The sequence below is a fragment of the Cimex lectularius genome, unplaced genomic scaffold (genome assembly GCF_000648675.2).
Source record: "Cimex lectularius strain Harlan isolate CLEC.00 unplaced genomic scaffold, Clec_2.1 scaffold158, whole genome shotgun sequence".
Lineage (NCBI taxonomy): Eukaryota > Metazoa > Arthropoda > Insecta > Hemiptera > Cimicidae > Cimex > Cimex lectularius.
The window spans coordinates 44,842-64,555 of record NW_019392744.1 but is presented as its reverse complement, the minus strand read 5'-3'; the positions used below and the strand labels follow the sequence as shown (position 1 = coordinate 64,555).

At 34.7% G+C, this 19,714-nt stretch overlaps 2 protein-coding genes across 3 annotated transcripts; both read left to right on the top strand.

Moving 5' to 3' along the window:
* The first annotated feature begins 1,218 nt into the window (after positions 1-1,218).
* Positions 1,219-9,758, top strand: LOC106665373 (protein SAND). Its single transcript, XM_014391757.2, has 8 exons — positions 1,219-1,437; positions 5,795-6,024; positions 6,091-6,288; positions 6,360-6,603; positions 7,175-7,350; positions 7,433-7,553; positions 8,788-9,072; positions 9,143-9,758. Exons 1-8 carry the CDS (start codon positions 1,414-1,416, stop codon positions 9,281-9,283), a joined length of 1,419 nt encoding a protein of 472 aa, XP_014247243.1. The 5' UTR covers positions 1,219-1,413; the 3' UTR covers positions 9,284-9,758.
* Positions 9,759-11,892: 2,134 nt separating this feature from the next.
* LOC106665375 (ribosomal RNA-processing protein 8) lies at positions 11,893-18,089 on the top strand. 2 transcript variants are annotated; one of them, XM_014391759.2, is made up of 5 exons: positions 11,893-11,983; positions 12,053-12,220; positions 15,503-15,664; positions 17,051-17,296; positions 17,431-18,089. In XM_014391759.2, exons 2-5 carry the CDS (start codon positions 12,063-12,065, stop codon positions 17,645-17,647), a joined length of 783 nt encoding a protein of 260 aa, XP_014247245.1. In that variant the 5' UTR covers positions 11,893-11,983; positions 12,053-12,062; the 3' UTR covers positions 17,648-18,089. The 2 variants fall into 2 exon arrangements, with proteins under 2 accessions (XP_014247245.1, XP_024082906.1); XM_024227138.1 differs by having other exon boundaries at positions 11,976-11,994.
* Positions 18,090-19,714: the final 1,625 nt, after the last annotated feature.

Here is a 19,714-nt window from a genome sequence, read left to right as displayed (position 1 = left end):
TGTATTTTTTGTGATAATTAAAATCATCTTTACTATTACCAATGATTATTTGGAGGTTTTAGAAAAAGATTTTCTTTATCGGGCCAACATTTCGATCTTTATTGAGATCATCTTCAGGGCTCAAAGTGTTTGTTTTCCGTGTAGATGTGTCATTTTTGTCTGTCTTGTTGAGAGTGCCCCACAACACATTTAATATTACCACTGCAAAATAAATTAAATTATGATATAATTAAAAGATTTCCAAACTCTAGCCAACAGCTTTTTGCCATGCTTAAAATTTATTGTAAACTGTTACTTATATTTCATAATAAATTTCTCCTTCTTTGCCTCACCTTTAATATTTCTATGCAAAGTCTGCAGAATGCCTGCCATTGATATAAATTATAACTGTGTGTGCAATTAAGTTGATTAATAGTGTCATCGTGTTCTGTATCTGTTCATACCTACAGAAAATAAGAAATAACCTTCAACTATAATGACTGAAAATCTTAATTATTAGTAAGTGTAAATAATGTGTTCATAATGTTAATAATAATAAGCGTAATAATGCCAATAAATTTGACAGAACGACAAAGACAAACACTTTGAGTGAGTAGAAATACTTTGATTGAATATAAAAAATATATTTTGCATTGTATTTGTAAAAAAATTCACTTTTCCATATCCTAAATGTATTTGTTAAATGTACACAATGTTTGTAAATCGCATGCCCTGAAGATATTCTCAATAAAGATCAAAACGGCACGATAAAGAAAATGTTTTTCTGAAACCGACGTCACACCAGACGATTTCTGAATAATTTGACAGAACATTGAGATACTTAAAACATAGTTTTTTAAAATATATTTTTAACATCTACCCAACTGATTAACACAATCTTAAAAAAAAGTTTTTTTCCAAATGGTCACTACACAATTTAGTTTATGATCATCAGTAAAAAGTAGAAATTCAGAATCGGAAAAAGCAGTTGAAATGATTGAATTAATAAAGAGACGAAACAAAAGTAGACCAAGATGAGAGCCTTGAGGCAAACCTGAAGAAGGATGAAATTTGAACAGTTTAACTGTGTTTTAAAGTTAATTAATTGAATAATCAGTCAAACTGCTTTAATAACTCACCGGACTTTTGTGACGACATTTGAATGGTTTTACGTAAACCGACGACCCACCAATTTAAGAGACGGACTGTAGGGTCGCTTCTTGTACTTGAAAGGTTTCGGGTATTGTCCGGATTATCGGGGAGTTTACAATCCTCCTCATTATCTCTTATCCTTAGACAATTTACCCAAATGGGCGTTTATCGCCAAATAGATGGAATTGGCCCAGAGCTAATGGTAAAAAGTATGATTTACCTTTTATCCACTGTGATCACCATCTGTTGAATAAAAATCCAAGCCTACCGCAATCTTCCACAATGGAAAATACAAATGGAAAAGAGGTATGCTAATTTAACATTTGAAAAAACATTTTTATCTGGATAAAAATTTTTCCATACATATTTCATGTCAATTTCTTTACAAGCATGACTCAGCCTAAGAAACCGTATTTCGAAAAAGTGTCACCTTGTTTTTATTTTTTTAAAAATATTTTTTAAATATTTACTTAGCGTTTCTTTTATTCTTAAACAGTGTCGCCCAGGGTAGATAAAACTATTATTTTCCTTCGATTTTCTTCCCCCCATTGACATATGGATTTTGATATCCCTTTTTTACTTGGTGCGTAGGTCAGGGATTTGGTCGTGGCTTAAATGCCCTTTCCACATCCATGAATAACACCAAGGGTATTTCCTTTAATGTCTTAGATAATAGTCTGTTTAAGTCATCAAGGCTAAGTCCGTGCAGTGCTTTCTGCATAAATGATGAGAAAGACTACCTTCACCATCCTCCATGCAGTGAGTATGTATGTGTAGGTTAGGGAGGCCCAAAGATGGCATTAATACTTCCTGCTCTTTCTATAATAGTATAATGTATATCCCATCCACACCCGGGGATTTATATGGAAGAAACCCATTAACTGCCCACCTGATTTTCTCTGGTTTGGCTATGTTAGCTGCCTCCTTACAGTCCTCTTTGGAGGGGCTGTACCATGGGCTCTCTGAACTAGTGGGCTGCTTATCTCTGGGTATGGTTATTGCCCCTGGAAAGTGTTTACCAATTAACATGGACAGAGTTTCTTCTGTTGCCTCTGTAAAAGTCCCATCCGGTCTTCTTCAAATGAGGCCTAACTGTCCCCCAGTACCTTCTTTGGCCAATACTCTATGAATTCTGGTGCAGTCAGGAGCATTTCCAACCTCCTGACAGGACTTCCTTTGCGAGTTCCTTTTGGCCTTTCTCATCTCCTTATTGTACTGGGTAAGTGCCTCTTTATATGAGCCCCATATTTGGTCGAGCTTGACTTTATTAACAGCCTTCTTACAGCGTTCTTTCTTGTCCTTCGAGGGCATTTCCCTTCAAAGGCTTGTAGAATTCCATCATTTACTTCCTGAACTGCTAGGTGAAGGTCCTCCTTACTCCTAATTGTCCCGATTGGCCTTACACTGTCCTTACAGTCACTCCCTTTTCTTTTAGTCAGAATTTAATTCTTCTGTCGCCAAAGTAGAGGAGCTTATCCAGTTTTTTCAGCTCCGTCAAAGAATCATCGTCCATGGAGAAAGTCCAGTTGTCCCTTCTCTATTTGGACATTGCCCCACGCCATCCAGAGCTGAGTGTTGAGCTGCCTGTTACTGATCCGTAAACAGTTCAAAAATTTTTCTGCAGGCAGCCTAGTCTTCCTCTGGTCCGCTATGTAGACGGTACAGGCTGTAGACTTCGGGATGTCATCCTCCATTATAGCCTGGAAGACAGCGCTCGTCCAGGGTACCAGTTGGGGACCACCCCTCACAGCCATTCAGTACTAATTTCGTCCACACAGGTGACAATCATAACCTGCCCTCCTTGTCCATTTGGTGTTCCTTCACTTGGGGTCTGTCATCTGGGACGATATCTGGGGCCATTAAAAAGTCCTGGAGGCTATCCAGCCTATCAGGGTTCATGTTAGCCATCAGAAATCCAGCAGCAACCACGGTGACCTTCACTGCGGCCAGGACCTAGCTGAAGGGCTGCTCCCTTCGCGTAGGTCTTGGCTTCTTTCTTGCTTGCACCTTTCTCCTTGAGTTGCCAGACAGTAGGGCATAAGACTCCTCTTGTGCCGAAAGGTTGGCTATCTCTTCCACAGAGTTAGCTTTTGTGAATCTAGTTGGTGGGACACTCTTGCCGTCACCTGGGGTATATGTGCTTTCACAGGGGGCACTCCTACTCGCACTAGAAGTTTGTTGTGCTTCTATTTTTTTCATTGGTATACCCATTTGGTTCCCACGAGAAGCTAGGGATCTAAAAGTCTGCCTGCACAGAGCCCCTCATGTACAGATTAGGTGGCTAATATTCAAGGAGGTGGCAGTTGCCTCCAGGGGAACGTTTATGACCGCACTTACCCCCTGCAGCCATTCAGCACTTAGCACATTGCCTTACAGCTTAGCCTGGGGGTGTTTTCTATTGGGAGTTCCCCATTAGTGCGCAGGAAGTCACATTGCCCCCCACTGTTAGCCGTCAGAAATACGTTGCCAGTGCTGTATGTGGCCAAAGCCTTCGTGGACGTGGTAGGACTTGAGGTTTATGTAGGAGGTTATATCCAACTAGAGCATTTCTCGGTGTTTGTAATTCTATCAACTTAGGCAATTGTTGGGAACACGAAGGCCCATTAACTTACAGCCCACTCCATTTACAGACCACAGCTATCCTTAGCACATTGCTTGCTAAATTTTAGGGACAGCCATTTCCTACATGACACTTGCCTATCCATAATGAAATTGGCCTTGTAAAGATTGAAATAAACTCTGATCTTTTGTGTAACATGTGGAATACAAAATTTAGTCAAATATCGTACAATTATATTTTAGCACCACTGACGACAGCAAAAAGCCAGAAAGCATCTGGCTGGCCAACAGTCATGATCCAGAAATGGCTAAAACAATAAAAACTATCCTTTCACTTCTATAGAAAGTGAGTAGTAATGTCACCTAATAGGAAGGTATTACGTGCTTATGTGCAACAGTGGGTTTTTGGGCATCTTGTTCAGATTTTTGTAAGAAATACAGTTTGCCTTCTACATATTGCTCTATAATTTAAAAAATTTTTCTTCAGTATGAGAGAGTATTGTCCCTATGATAGATTAGTTGTATTTAAATTATGCGAACAGTTTAGGGCTGACAAACAGCGAAGTCATAGTGCTCTGCACCTTCTTCCTGTATTTCACACGTATTTTTTTTTTTAAATCTGCACCCTTATAAGGTTCTCAATCTGGGTACTGACTCTGTTGTAGGCGATTGGTTGTAGATTTATGTATAGGGTGATAAAGATATATCGAGTACTTACTACTTCCTGTACTACCTCCTGACTGAACAATATTTTTAAGTTAAAATTTCCTAAGGCCAATTCCATCCAAAGCCACCTCAAATATCCAGGGGCATCTGCAGCACATTGAAAAATTGTGTAAGATGAAACTGGACAAGAACAAGTACACCCAAATTATGATGTTAAACAAACAGCTTTGCCTACATTTATACGTTAACAGTTAGGAACTACCAAATGTACACAGGTAAAATACTTAGAGCTATATGACAGTAAACTGAGGTGGAATACTCACACAAGACACAAGCAACAAGAACTAAATAAACAGGTTGGAAAACTACAGTAGACAGAAATCGGACATAATGGTAAAGAACATACTGACGCTGTATAAAACATTATTTTCACCTATTTGAACATGTGGAGCAGAGCAACCACCAAACAATCTAGTAGTAAAGTAATTCATGTCATACATGAGGGTTTAACATCCAACTAACCGTTAGGTCTCATGAACGAGGGGTCATACCACTTTACAATAATTTTTTAATACAATTATCAATTAAAAAAGCCATGGGCTGGGTCAGGATTTGAACATATGACTGTATTCATGGGAAATACGAGTCGGATGCTGTAACCACTCGGGATGGTTAGGGACCATCCCTAACCATCCCTAACCGTTGGGTCTCATGAACGAGGGGTCATACCACTTTACAATAATTTTTTAATACAATTATCAATTAAAAAAGCCATGGGCTGGGTCAGGATTTGAACATATGACTGTATTCATGGGAAATACGAGTCGGATGCTGTAACCACTCGGGATGGTTAGGGACCATCCCTAACCATCCCTAACCGTTGGGTCTCATGAACGAGGGGTCATACCACTTTACAATAATTTTTTAATACAATTATCAATTAAAAAAGCCATGGGCTGGGTCAGGATTTGAACATATGACTGTATTCATGGGAAATACGAGTCGGATGCTGTAACCACTTGGCCACCATATAGTATCCTACTAATCCAAGCATACACTATCCACAATGATGACCTTAACCTTTTGATCAGTTCCTGCTTCCTCAAGTTTCACTCCAATATTTTAACCCATTCAAACTCTACTGTTCAAGCTCTTTGTCGCTTTCAACCAAATAAAAAAATTGATTGCAGCATTGCTGGCACAAAAAGTTAAAAACTGCATTGTTGGGGGCTGAAATGCCCAAAATAAAAATACAAGGAAATGGCTGAAAGGGAAATGAAAAAAAAAACTTTATCCCAAGTCGATTTAATTTTTGAAACAAGAAAATAGTGCTTTTTAAAAGCAAATTAAACACAAAATACTGATTTTATTTTGAACTGCAAGCTTGAATTTTCCCCCTTTTAAGTGTTTTATTTATCGAAATATTTTTTAACTTTAGGTAGAACCTTTTATTCTGGAAAATAATGTTGGAAATGTCATAAGCCAAGGTGACAACATCGATGAAACATTAGCAAATGTAAACAATGTCAGTTTGCCTGAGGAGTCTGAAAAAATCGAAGATGAAGCCGAAGAAGTAACGCTGAAAGAAATGATTGACTGCTCAGAATGGAGGCAGAATCATAAACATGTATTTATTTTAAGCTCAGCTGGAAAACCAGTGTATTCTCGGTAATAAATAATATTTTCCATTTATCCCATTGTATTTTTTAAACTTGAACATTTTTTCATTTATAGGTACGGTTCGGAAGATAAATTGGCGACGATCTTTGGTGTGATGCAAGCACTTGTATCCTTCGTTCAAGATAGCGATGATTCAATTCGATCGATACATTTTGAACAAAACATAATGGTTTTTTCTATAAAAGGACCTATAATTCTGGTAGCTGTGTCCAACAGAAAAGACAGTATTGAATTTATTTCAACCCAATTAACGTATGCGTATATATTTATTATTGTTACTATCAATTATATTATTATTATTATTATTTTTATTAATTTTTTAGATATGTATACAACCAAATTGTCAGTGTTTTAACGCTTAGCCGGGTTACAAAAATATTTGAAAAAAGACACAATTATGATTTAAGACGACTTCTGACAGGATCTGAGCGCCTTATCGATCATCTTCTCACGTTTTCAGAAACGCAACCAGAATTTTTGCTCGATGCAGTGTCATGTCTTAAAATGCAATCAGCACAAAGAGAAGCCATCTCCAATGCCATTATCAGCACTTGCTCAAAAATAAAAGTAAGTATAATTTAAAAGTAAGAATTGGGTGTGTGCATAAGTTTTTTTTTTTTTCAAATTTCGTCTTTCAACCTTACAAAGGCCATCCTTTATTACTTACTAGCCCGTAGCAATGACTATCAATGACCTAGTACTTCTTAGGAGAAGGATTGAGCCATTTGCACTGACCTAAAGAACTAGTAAAGTACAATAAAATAGAAGGCTGCAGTGCTTGTGGGAATAAACACTTCTCTTCAAAAGCCACTCCTTGCACCATACACCTCTTTTGCGCCTTTTCTTCCGAATATCACATTGGCAGTGGGTTATAAAAAACAAAGGATTAAAAATAAAATAAATTTATATTTTGAAAGTTTGACTTTTTTTACAGAAAACTGAAAAAAATATGCACACACCCAATAGTTTGTTGTTGAGAATTTCTCAATGACTCCAAATGGAAACCAGAGCGTATGATTGACTATATTTCAATGATGGAAAATAATTGATCGGAAAAGTAAAATAAATTGAATCTGAACTCTTGAGACAGTTATTTTTTCACTCATCATATGTTTCTCTCTCTCAAATATCTTTACAGACTTTAGTATTTGCTATGTTAATCGGATGCAATAGACTGATAACTCTTGTAAGAAGAAAGAAGTACTCGTTACAGCCTTCAGATTTACATTTAATCTTCAATTTGGTCAATTCTTCAGAATCTTTCAAAACAGCTGAAAGTTGGACACCAATCTGTCTTCCTAACTTTGATGCTACGTAAGTTGACAATTGAAGAAAAATTAACATAATTTAATTTATTAACTTACTAATTAAGAAGTTAAATAATAATTTTTTACAGGGGTTTCTTACATGGACATGTTTCATATTTGGCAGAAAATTGTCAAGCTTGTCTTTTACTATTAACTGTGGATCAAAATATATTTTTTGAATTATCAGCAGCCAAAAAGGCAATTGTTGAGGTAAATTATATCATTTTATATATTTATTATTAATTTTTATAAATCCTTTTCATTTTTTAATATATGAAATTTGATTTGTATTTGAGCTGTAGCACTAGAATTGAATTTCTACAGGTATAAATGTGAAGGAAGTTGCAAGTTTAAACAGCTCAAACTAAAATAATAAAAAAAGGTTTAGAACCAGAACTGTGTCTACCTACACCTGCGGGTTTTGATGTCGGACATGCATTTCAGCTTTGTTCCACCTTTAGTGAGGAGTTGTCTGTTTCATTGTCGGTGTAGGATAATACTGTGGGGTCTGGTTGTCTCTATAATTGTTTAAGGGTATTCATTGGTCGGCGGTGATGTCGGTTATTTTATTTTGTATTTATTTATTTTGTGAATCTCTGACTGTGTGAATCTCTCAGTAATGGACAGAAACACTTCTTTCTTGCATGTTCTTTATACAGGGGTTTCATTGTAATAATAAAACTTGGGAAATAAAGATTAAACGATGCAAAAAAATTAAATTCACTAATTTCGTGGTCCGCTTGACCAATTAATACATTACAATTAATTAAGGTTTTTAGTTGAGATGAAAAAAAGTTAATGGCACGAGCGGGATTCGAACCCACGATCTTCGGCTAGATACGCCCCTGCTCTACNCTCGGACATCAACTTCCCATCTCAACCCCACCTTATGAGTTTTCCCTCCTTTTTGCCATTTTTCAAATGTCGTGTAATCGGATTGGATTCTCGACGACAAATGAAGTGGCCTCAGAGAGCTTTAGTGAAGTGTACTTCATTTAATTCACTAATTTCGTGGTCCGCTTGACCAATTAATACATTACAATTAATTAAGGTTTTTAGTTGAGATGGGAAGTTGATGTCCGAGTGGATCAAGGTCACGATAGCTCAAGTGGTAGAGCAGCGGCGTATCTAGCAGATGATCATGGGTTCGAATCCCGCTCGTGCCATTAACTTTTTTTCATCTCAACTAAAAACCTTAATTAATTGTGATGCAAAAAAAGTTGAAGTGAAAGTTAGTGTCACAAGCTGGGGGTCTTAGACTAAATAAATATTCCATTGCTCCACAGTTGAGCTACTTTCCTTTGCATCTTAGATTAAATAAATATTCCATTGCTCCACAGTTGAGCTACTTTCCTTTGCAACTTCCTTTTTATAACTTAAGGCTTCTATAAAAAGTGATAATTAAGGTAAGTAAACCAATAAAATATCATCTTTTTTGTTGTAGAAACTTGAAAAAAATCAGTTGTTTGATGTGATTAATGAAGGTTTGAAGAAACCCAATTTAACTGTGAACGATATACCGAAAATTTATAAAATGAGACATTTCATATTCAAATGCAAAAAGAGCTCACATTTGTTATCTCCCGTATTGCCCGTACTTTACAACACCCCTGCGGCAGCCAATAATCTTATGTTTCAATATCAACAACTTTACAGTACGATTCATCAGCCTGGTTCCCTGTTGAAATTGGCCTTTCAGCAGTTACCGAATGAAACCATGTTGGGTTGGGTATGTAAAAGCTCTATTTTAATTTAATACTTAAGTTAATGTTATACATTTTTCTTTTTTGTTATTACAGGTTACAGAAAAGTTTGAGTTAATGGTCACATTCGAACCGCTAATTAATAAACGTTCAGCAACTGATGGTGCCAAAAAGTTGTCCCAAATAATAGAAAAAGACGAAGATAAATTTTTCATTCAAAATATTTATAATTTTTAATTGATTATAAATAATAAATTGTTCGTATTTATTTTGTTTTGAAAGTATCTAGTTTATAAATGATAATTGTAGAAAGGCCAAAATTGAACCATAATAAAAAAAAAGTTTTCAATTGTTCAGATGTTAGTCAACATATCTAAACATGTTAAGGTAAAATGAGATGTAATTAATTAAGAAAAATATTTCATTATTAGCTAAATTCATATATTAATAAAATTTTCACACATTGAGAATTCAGAAATTCCGACTAATTTGATAATTAATATGTTTTAATCCATTTGTTGTTGAAATAATTTTAAATTCCAAATAGATATTGTTTTTATCTAGAAATTACGCTTTACATGAACAGTAAATAAAGCATCAGTTTTTGGTCTATAACATAACGAATAATTGTCTTCAAAATTATAGTCATAGCCAAAGATATTTTTGTATTTGTTACTATAATTGCGCTTGGAATAATTTATTGTATTTTTTCTATATTGTAAATACTGTAAATAAAAATGTAATATTATTGTGGCAAAACGGCGCGATTGTTGTAAATATCCCAGGTTAATTTTTCAACAGCGATAGACATCGTTCTTGGACATTGAACTACCAAGTTAACTACTTTAAGCTGCAAGTAGGTAACAAGGACTACAGTCATGGGATCACTGGTTTTAATAACTTGTTTTTGGGATACTAGGTCGAAAATATTAGCCATATATGTAGCACTGTTCTTGCAAATAGGCTAGAAGCCGAGAAATAATACAATTTTTTGCAAAATGCGGTTTATCCATGTGAGTAGATGTTTTGACCGCCCACAACTGTCTCTGAGTTGTAGGAAGGAAAGGGTAATCACACAATTCCGTTATTGAATTCTAAAAGTAAAAATTTTCGACCCTTAACAATTAGTTTCGAAACAATATCTGTATGTTCAACTAAATGTTTTAAAACGAAATGGCAATCAAATGCTTGCAAATTGTGGGCAATACAAATTACATTTGTAAATTTGTTTTTTACTTGTAGAATGTGACCAAAAAAACCGTCTAAAATTGTGTCACCACGCAACACTTGCATAATGCTGTGTCCGAATATACATTTTTCTAAAACAATGCACTTGTCACATTTCTCCTGAAACACATATAAATTAGGTTTATGCAAAAAGGTAATGCTCAACCCTGAATGCGAATTATCTTGGGTAGTTTCAAAATCATAGAAAATAAATAAAAAACTACCTTTAGGAGGGGCACGTTTGTCAACAGGCATAAAACATCGGTGATTTCGGGGCATTTCCGCACGACATATTTTACAGAATTTTTTGTCACAATTATGAATATTTTTCTTTCTATTTTTCCCTCGATTATTAATCAATGACGAACATTTATTACAAAAAAATATTTTTCCACAAATATTGTTTGTCAAATGTTGATAATAGCAACGACTGTTAGGGAAAATTCTAGAGCAGTAATCGCACAATTTTTGAGGCTCAAGTGATGAAGTTAAACATTTCGTCTGACTCATGCAAAAGGTACACGAATGAGGGCATATGTGTTGGTATTTGTTGTTTGTGGATACGTTACATTTTTCGCAAAAGTAACTGCATGCAAAACAACTTTTTAAATTGGTTATTACACTGTAATGATTGTTATGATGCAACAAATTTAAATCTCTAATAATTCCTTTATTCTTTTACTGTAGTGCTAATCTTTATTTGCCTTAGACTCTCAATCTGCTCATTGCCTTCAAATTGCTTTCATTCCTACATAAGATATTATTATGATCTTCAACCAAGAAATCATATTTCTTCCTATATTAATGTCTTCAACAATCTTAACATTCTAATCACTTCTAAATTTAGAATTTTAATACACATATTTAAAATTAAATCAAATAAATGTCCTCAATATTTATAAATTTTTTTCCTGCATTCCTTATCCAAACGTACCAATCATATAGCAAACCTTCAAAACTCCTCTAAAACTTTAACCTTATCCTTCAGAATTAGGGGGATTTGCTTCCACGGGAAGTATGTTCTGCTTACTCGATGACTTGTTTCAGGTCCATGGTATCTGAGTTTTTAAAAACAACATGAATCATCTGCTTTTTTCCTCTTTTCCCCATTTCCTTTTATCTTCTTTCTCTTTATGCTTTTCTTTCTTAATGCGGTTTTAATATTCGGTTAAAAATAATTAATATTTTAAAGAATATGTTAGACATTATTGTTTTGTAATTTTATTATATTTTTTATTATTATTATTGCTATTATTATTCTTTATTACATTTATATAAAACTAAATTTATTTCTAAGATATGTACATGTAATGGAATTTTAAGCACTATTTGCTTGTTTTAGAGAAACAACCCAGGAGTGGAGAAATATATATGATTTTTTTTTAAAACACAAATTTATATAAATAATGCATAATAATTATAATTATAATACATAAATAAGTTTAAAATCCTAAAGCCTTTTAGATTTTCTAGCATAAATTTTTTTTATTCAAGTAAATATTATTTTAATGTTAATTCGAATTTTTATGATTTTTCGTGATAGTTTTTTAAATAATTTTGTAAATACATAATTCAACTGTGGCATTACTGGTGTGATATGGTGCTGGTATGGTCATTGGTGATAAAAAGCATTGAGTGAATCGTTCAGTGAACCAGCAACTGATCCGTATCTTTTATTTAACGTGGTCTTGTAAACTTGGAAATTGGAAGGTTCTTCGATGGTTAATGTGTGTTACTACGTTTTTTTTTTAATTTTTAACTTTGAATATATTTCTGCAGCTGAACAGAAATGACTGGAAAAAAGAAGGACATAAAGGTGAAAAAGCCATCAATTCTAAATCCAGTCTCGTCCAGGTCAAAAAAAGTGGCAAGGGAAAAATTTAAAAATTCAAAACTGACCAACTTGAGGGAAAAAATGATAGGGAGACTATCAGCTGCCAAATTTAGGTAATTACAATTTTTTATTAGTAATAGTTAAATCGGTTTTGAAGCCATTTTGCTTCATAAAGTTTTGACTGCCTGATTCCTGCGAATGCTTCTGTGTAACTCGCTGAGTTATAGCGATAAGCATTACAACACAACTTCAATGATTCCATCCAGCAACAGGCCAAAAACCTGTTGCAGGTGGATTAACACAACTCTCCATAACATAATAGCATATGCTGCACGCGATATAGGATGGGCACTGGTGATTTGAGGTGATGGAGGCTCACCAACATCGGGCACAATATGGGCAATCCAGGACAGATTCTTGGTGGACCTTCTTGTCATGCTCTTGCTGGAGAGATATGCTGATTTGTTGCGTCTTGGAAAAATGGTAGTTATTTGGGTATCCATGTTAAGCTGGAGGGCAATGAATGTGCAGACGAGTTGGCGAATCACCGCGATCCAGAAGAAAGAAAGAAGAATGATGTAAAAGAGCATTTGGTAGGGTCGTCCAAGAAGCTCTTGTGGGCCAAGATCTCTGAAAGTCTGAAACAAAACGAAAGGATTGTGTTAACTTAGTTGAGGATCAACCATACTTGTTTGGACACCTGCATGGGTTTTTATCCCAAAAGTTTGTAGAAAAAAAGGTTGCTCATTGTGGCACATTACATCAAAGAGTGCCCTTCATGCCTTGGCTTCTTACTAGGAATGACCCCTGATATAAAGACGGTACTCAGGTGGGCATGTCAATTGTCGGATAACCTATTTCTTAAGGGAAATAGAGGCGTTTCCACAGGTCTAATCCGCCTGGAAAATTGTAGTGCTTACATTCGAGGAGCTTCATGCCCCACTTTCCTGCACTTCATATACAGTTTTTCTTGATTAGAAAATCACTGCATCTTAATTATTACAGAAGTCTGCAATCAAAAGCCAGAAGTAGACTAGGTAAAGAAAAATAACAAATTGAACTTTCTATACATTTATTATGATAACAATGCGCAATAAAAAAATTTATATTGGCTTTTGCTATTGACTAATAAGCGATAAACTTCCATAATTTGTTTGAACAACCTTAATAATATGAAATAAGACTGAATTGAAATATCTTCAAAACTATACAACCAATCTAATTGTTCTTGGTATCAAGTTTTTGTATTAAAAATGTAGTTTTTGAAAATGTATCAAAACATATTTGCAATAAAAAAATACTACAAACTCTTTTTGTTTACACTTAAATTTTTTAATTATTATAAATAATAATTAAAAACAACAATATGTAATTTGTTAAATCGTCAATATTATTTACAATTCACCATTTTTCGTGATCCGCTTGACCAATTAATATAATTCAATTAATTAAGGTTTTAAGTTGAGATAAAAAAGTCAGTGTCACGAGCGGGATTCGAACCCACGACGTTCGGCTTGATACGCCGCTCCTCTACCACTTGAGCTATTGTGACTTCGATCCCCTCGGGCACTAACTTCCCATCTCAACCAGAAAATTCAAAAAGGTGCGGTTGAGATGGGAAGTTAGTGCCCGAGGGGATCGAAGTCACGATAGCTCAAGTGGTAGAGGAGCGACGTATCAAGCCAAAGATTGTAAGTTCGAATCCCGCTCGTGACACTGACGTTTTTATCTCAACTTAAAACCTTAATTAATTGAATTATTTACAATAATGTACAGTATTAATTTTATAATAACGCTATAATTCCTGTCACCAACTTCTAAAATATGGCGCCACTTCAGTTTCCAAAAAGCGTGATTTTGTTGGGGGCGGCAAAAGTAAGCCCTTGGTTCATAAGCTGCAACAATGGAAACCTGACAGCCATCAAGCTGTCACACTCCAGGCGATGCCCGAATGTAAGAACAAGCAGGGTGTCAGGGATAATATTGAAACGAAAGAGAAAATGTGCTGTTTTGTCCGTGTCCTGTCAGAAGTTGTATCAGACTGTGGTCCATTCGCAGGTGGCTCATCTTTAAGCGACAGGGACTGATGGAAAGAACTCACCGGTCAGTCATCCCTGAATTGAGTTATTCCATATTTCTTCCCATTTAGCGATGCTGCATTGATTCAGCCATCTCTTAACAGTGGATAGGCTATTGATACATAACGTGGAATAAGCAAATGGCAAGTCTTCATTTTGGGAAGAGAGGTTAGCCATCTCGTTTGCAATGAGGGGAATATGTATTTTGGTGTTCAGCAGAGAGTCAATGGAGATTCTTGTGTGCATGTCTATTTTTTTTTTTTTTTTTTGAATGGATAAATGGGATGGCGAAATATCGAGATGAATGTTACAGATATACGATGTTCATATTTATTTACCCTGTGTACATTAATAATTGTTTCAAAGTCCTGAAGAAGGAGAGAAAAGCTTAACAAAGTAACTCAGTGTTTTTCTTTTCTTTCAAATGGTTTAAAAAAAAATCCTAACTTAAGCCTATTCTTAGGCCTAACCTAACCATAATCCTAAAGCCTAGTACACACTGAGATTCTTTGAATCGATTCATGTTGCGGGGCAGAGTAGGGGCTGCGTAGATTCATTGTTAAGATGCAGCCCCGACTCTGCTCCGCGACAAAGAACCGTATCCAGACCAAGATTCAGTTCACATTCATCAGTGCCTGCGAAAATGACGGTTGAACTAGCTCTCAGGAATTTCCCTTGCTCTTTTTTGCATTGTACGTAGTGCATCTAATCGGAAGTGCATTAAAAAACTCATTTTAAAGTGTGCATTTTTTCTCAATTTCGGTGACGGAAACACTGAATTTTTGGGTTAAACCGTTCAATGTTTGACTTTTCAATTCTCAATTTCTGTATTCCGTAAATGATACATCCCACAAACACCGATGGGAATGTATGTCTTCAATAGACTGTAAAATAAACTCGGTACTCCACAACATACCTTTATGCAAGACAGTATCAAAATCTTCAAGAAAACACTCACTAGCACACCAACTAAACAAATGAAAGAAGGGCGCTTGTTTCGATTCATGTCCGCACTGGCAAATGTTGCCCAACATTGAGTCAAAGAATCCCACATTGGATGGGATTCAAAAGAGTAAGAAAATGCTAGCCCGCAACACACCAGATTCATCGCAACAATGAGTCGTGGCAGCCCGGACTCAGGCTAGATGCAGCCGAGACTCTCCGGAGATTCAAAGAGTCGACAAAAAGAATCCCAGTGCGTACTAGGCCTAACCGTACCTAACCCAACCCATGTGTACTCCCTGGTAACACGTAGGAAAAATACCAATATCCAGCCCAAAAAATATACGTTTTAAAAAAATATTCAACTGTTTTCAGATTTATAAACCAACAGCTGTATGAAGCAGAACACCGGAAATCTAATGATGTTTTCAATGATGGTGGTGAATCGTTTAAAGACTATCATGCAGGGTTTAGACATCAAGTGAAACATTGGCCTATAAACCCCATTGATGTAATTATAAGATCAATTAAAAAGTTGTAAGTTAATATTAGTTTAAGCAAATATTACATTTTTTTAAAATTATGTTACGAATGCATGACACTTCATTTTTTAAATTCTCCAAATTTTTTAATAGTGTTGAAGAGGGTTAGGTTTATGGTCTTGAATGAAGTTACAAATTCATGCAAACAATTCGCCGAGCTTTCGCAACATATAGTTGCATCAGGGCCTGTATTGATCAAAAAACACCGATACAGGCCCTGATGATGCAACTGTATGTCGTGAAAGCTGGGCGAATTGTTTGAATAAATTTGTAACTTCATTCAAGTTCATCATAAACCTGATCCTCTTCAACATTGAAAAAACTGGTCAATCCTCTCCGTAACATTTCTTAATAGTGTCAGCTGATTTAATTGACAATAATTGAACTTGAGTATCTTTGTTTGGTTTGTTGTTTGTTTGAAATGGCACAATAATAATATTTGTTTTGAGAATCATTCTTTCTAATTTGTACAGTGTTTGAATTATTATTTTGTTACACCCAGAACTCTTCTGGTGGTTCTTGTGCAGCAGATGCGTAAAGCTAAATGGAGATGAAGTGCATTCCAGCTTGAGTTAAGATGTGCCATGTTATTTTTTCTTTGTGTGGGAAAATAACGAAATCTTGGGGGAGTGAGAAGGATATGAGTGAGATGAGAAGAAAAGGATGAAAAGGAAAAAAATCAAATGTAAAAATAAAAAATACAAAAAAAGAACTACTAGTCTACATGAGATCCCTGTAGTCAGTAGCCTCTATCTTGCCGCCTCATGCTGTCCCGCACGGTTTCAAAAATTGTGAATGTATTGATTTCACCCTCCAGCTCGTCACCTTCTGCAAGTTAAAATAAATAAATAAATAAACAGATCAAATAAAAATAAGATGAGGTGCCGCACCTGTCTGCTTATTTGAAGTATGATGTTTCAAGGTTCAAATGAAACAAAACCAGGTTAAAAGGTTAAATTTTTTTTATAAGGTTAAATAACTAAAATTTTAGCATGCAGCAAACAGACAGCCTCATTCGATGGGAAAAATGCTCCATAAAATCCTCTCTCAAAAATTTGTCTTTTCCTACAAAAGACTCTTGTCTGTCTCTCATTCACTTCATGCCAAAAAATAAATAAATAAATAAAAAATAAAAAACCTTGCACACTGCACGTCGAGTCCATCCTGTGAGCCCCTTACCTCAAGATCTGCTCTCTTAATTGTATAAAATCTTTTAAAATTTTTATTTATTAATTTTTTACATTATTTAGACATAAGCAGGCACTCTTTCCACTTCCTTCTTTCTTTATTTTAAATATCTAAGTCTAGATAATTAAAATCTAGACAAAAATGTAATAATTTATATAGATTCTGTAATGAAATTCATTGTTATTGTTTTTAGAAAAGATTTGGATAAAATGGTTATAGCTGATTTTGGCTGTGGTGAAGCTAAACTAGCATCAGAGCTGCCTACTGCTAAAGTATTCTCATTAGATTTAGTCGCATTAAATGATAAAGTTATTGAATGTGACATGTCCAGCACAAATTTATATTCATCATCTATTGATATTGCAGTATATTGTCTATCCCTTATGGGAAAAGAACTTTCACCCTACATTAAAGAAGCCAACCGTGTGTTGAAAATTGGGTAATTATTTTACTGTATTGATTATTAACTATAGTCTGATTTTCTTTTATAATAAATTCCAAGTACTTTCTTTACATTTAAGAATGGATTATGCCCATCTTATGCCTGTGTTACCAAAAGTATATAATTTTCAGGGGTTTGTTAAAAATAGCAGAAGTTGAAAGTAGATTTGACAAAATCGAAGAGTTTATATTACTTATGAAAAAGTATGGATTCGATCTCATCAGCAAAGACTTATCACATAATTTATTCTATTTTTTAAATTTTAAAAAAATTAGTGATATATCTAAGTCTCAAAAGAAGAAACTTCCGTGTATACAATTAGCTCCTTGCATGTACAAGAAGCGGTGATAAGGTTAATTATTTAATTAATTTTTTTTTACAGAATGCCATATTCAATAGTTCCCTAATAATTTCATTGTAAAACAAACCTTGGATCAACAACTAAAAACAAAAAAAAAAATAGTTCAAGAAATATTAAATGTTTATAAGACATTCAAAAATTGGCAATAAATTAATATTCAAAAATTTATAATTTTCCATTGATCAGGTTTTAATTGGTTTATACTTTTTCTGGCTGTTTTCCTGTCAGACAATACTAGAAGATATACTAGTTATATCTTTTACAAAAAGGAAACCAAGGTGTTTAGTTTAATAAGAAATTGTGTACTTGATAAATATTTTTAAAACTTTATTTTGTGCTAAGTTTTTGTAAGTAACTGTAAGTATTAGTGATATTAATACTGTAATATGGAAATTTCTCTGACTAATTAAATTTGTGGAATTTTTTTTATTACACCTCTTAATTGGTCATAGCCAGGCCTTTTCCTTCATTGTTGTACTTGTCCTTTCTTTGTTATGTTTTATGTCTACTTCTACTATTCTTTTTCTGGCGTTGTAACCAAGTTAATACAACAAACGGTTAAAAACATGATATTCTCATTAGATTTCACAATTTTCACACTGCTCCAGAATATTCCTCAGTTATCAAGAGGTCTGGCCCCTCCGTTCTTGCTAATAAACACATTCATTCCAATAAATAACACCACAAATATTATACAAAAATCTATTATTTGCAATCCATTATTATTTTCTTCACAGTGATCATTTGTTTACACCAATGGGTGGCAAGGTCTGATGTGATCTATGTGCAACCCGGTTCCTTTTAAACCCAGACTTTGCAGGACAGGCCCGTTGTAGTTATAAATTCAATGCACTTCTTTCAGACCCACGGATTCTCCATTCATTTGTATTGTTAAGTAAGGTCTATTTATGGGAAACTTTACTGCTGTACCTACTTCTTTTTTACCCAGTTATACCTATATGTCTGGGAAACCAACACCAAGATTGCTGGAACTGCGGAAGCTATTTTTTTAAATTAAGGAGTCTATGCATGTATGAATGTATTTTCTTCTTTTTTTCTAAAGTGCATAGAATATGGCAATCAGTAGTGATAACTGATAACATTTCCCTATACATGTACCCATACATGTTGCTGTTTTGTCCTCACGGGCATAGATGGGTCTAGCTCCACTAGTTATAGGTTATTAGAAGTCAGCTTCTTTCCTTGAATGCATACCAATATTGGTGCATTCTCCATCATTGCCTAGAGCTCTTCATTAAGCTTAAAGCTTTATACCAAATCACAACGCTTTGTTAAGGGCGTCTGTGTATCCTTCAATCCTTGGTTTTTTTTCTCTCCCACGAGTAGGAATGTCAGATTGATTAGGCCTTCACATCAAAACTGACATGTTCCGATGTTTCTTTTTTCTGATAATAAAAAAAGTTTAAAAATTAATTGTAAGTTTTGCTCATAATGCTTGGACAAAATCAAACCAGTAATGGTATCGACATGTATAGACATAATACACTTATGTTTAGTATACAAATATGCCAAATGTTACATTGACAAAAAAAAATTCTTCATGTGTGTTGAGAGAACACACTTAGTCAAGGGGAAGGGGCCTGGGATTGTAATGTTTCTGGGCAAAAATACGTCTCGACAGTAATGATAACAATGATAACAAAAAAGGGCACAATTATTATAAAAATTGCAATATATATAATTTAAATATANATCTCAACTAAAAACCTTAATTAATTGAAAGATATCAAAAGGTCAAGCGGACCACGAAAACTAGTGAATTTAATAAGTTAAAATGAAGTATATCTTCACTAAAGCTCTCCGTGGCCATTTCATTTGTCGCCGAGAATCAAATAGATTACACGACATTTGAAAAATGGCAAAAAGGAGGGCAAATTCAAAAGGTGGGGTCGAGATGGGAAGTTAGTGTCCGAGTGGATGGAAGTCCACGATAGCTCAAGTGGTAGAGTAGCGGCGTATCTTTTTCGATGGTCGTGGGTTCGAATCCCGCTCATGACTGACTTTTTTTATCTCAACTAAAAACCTTAATTATT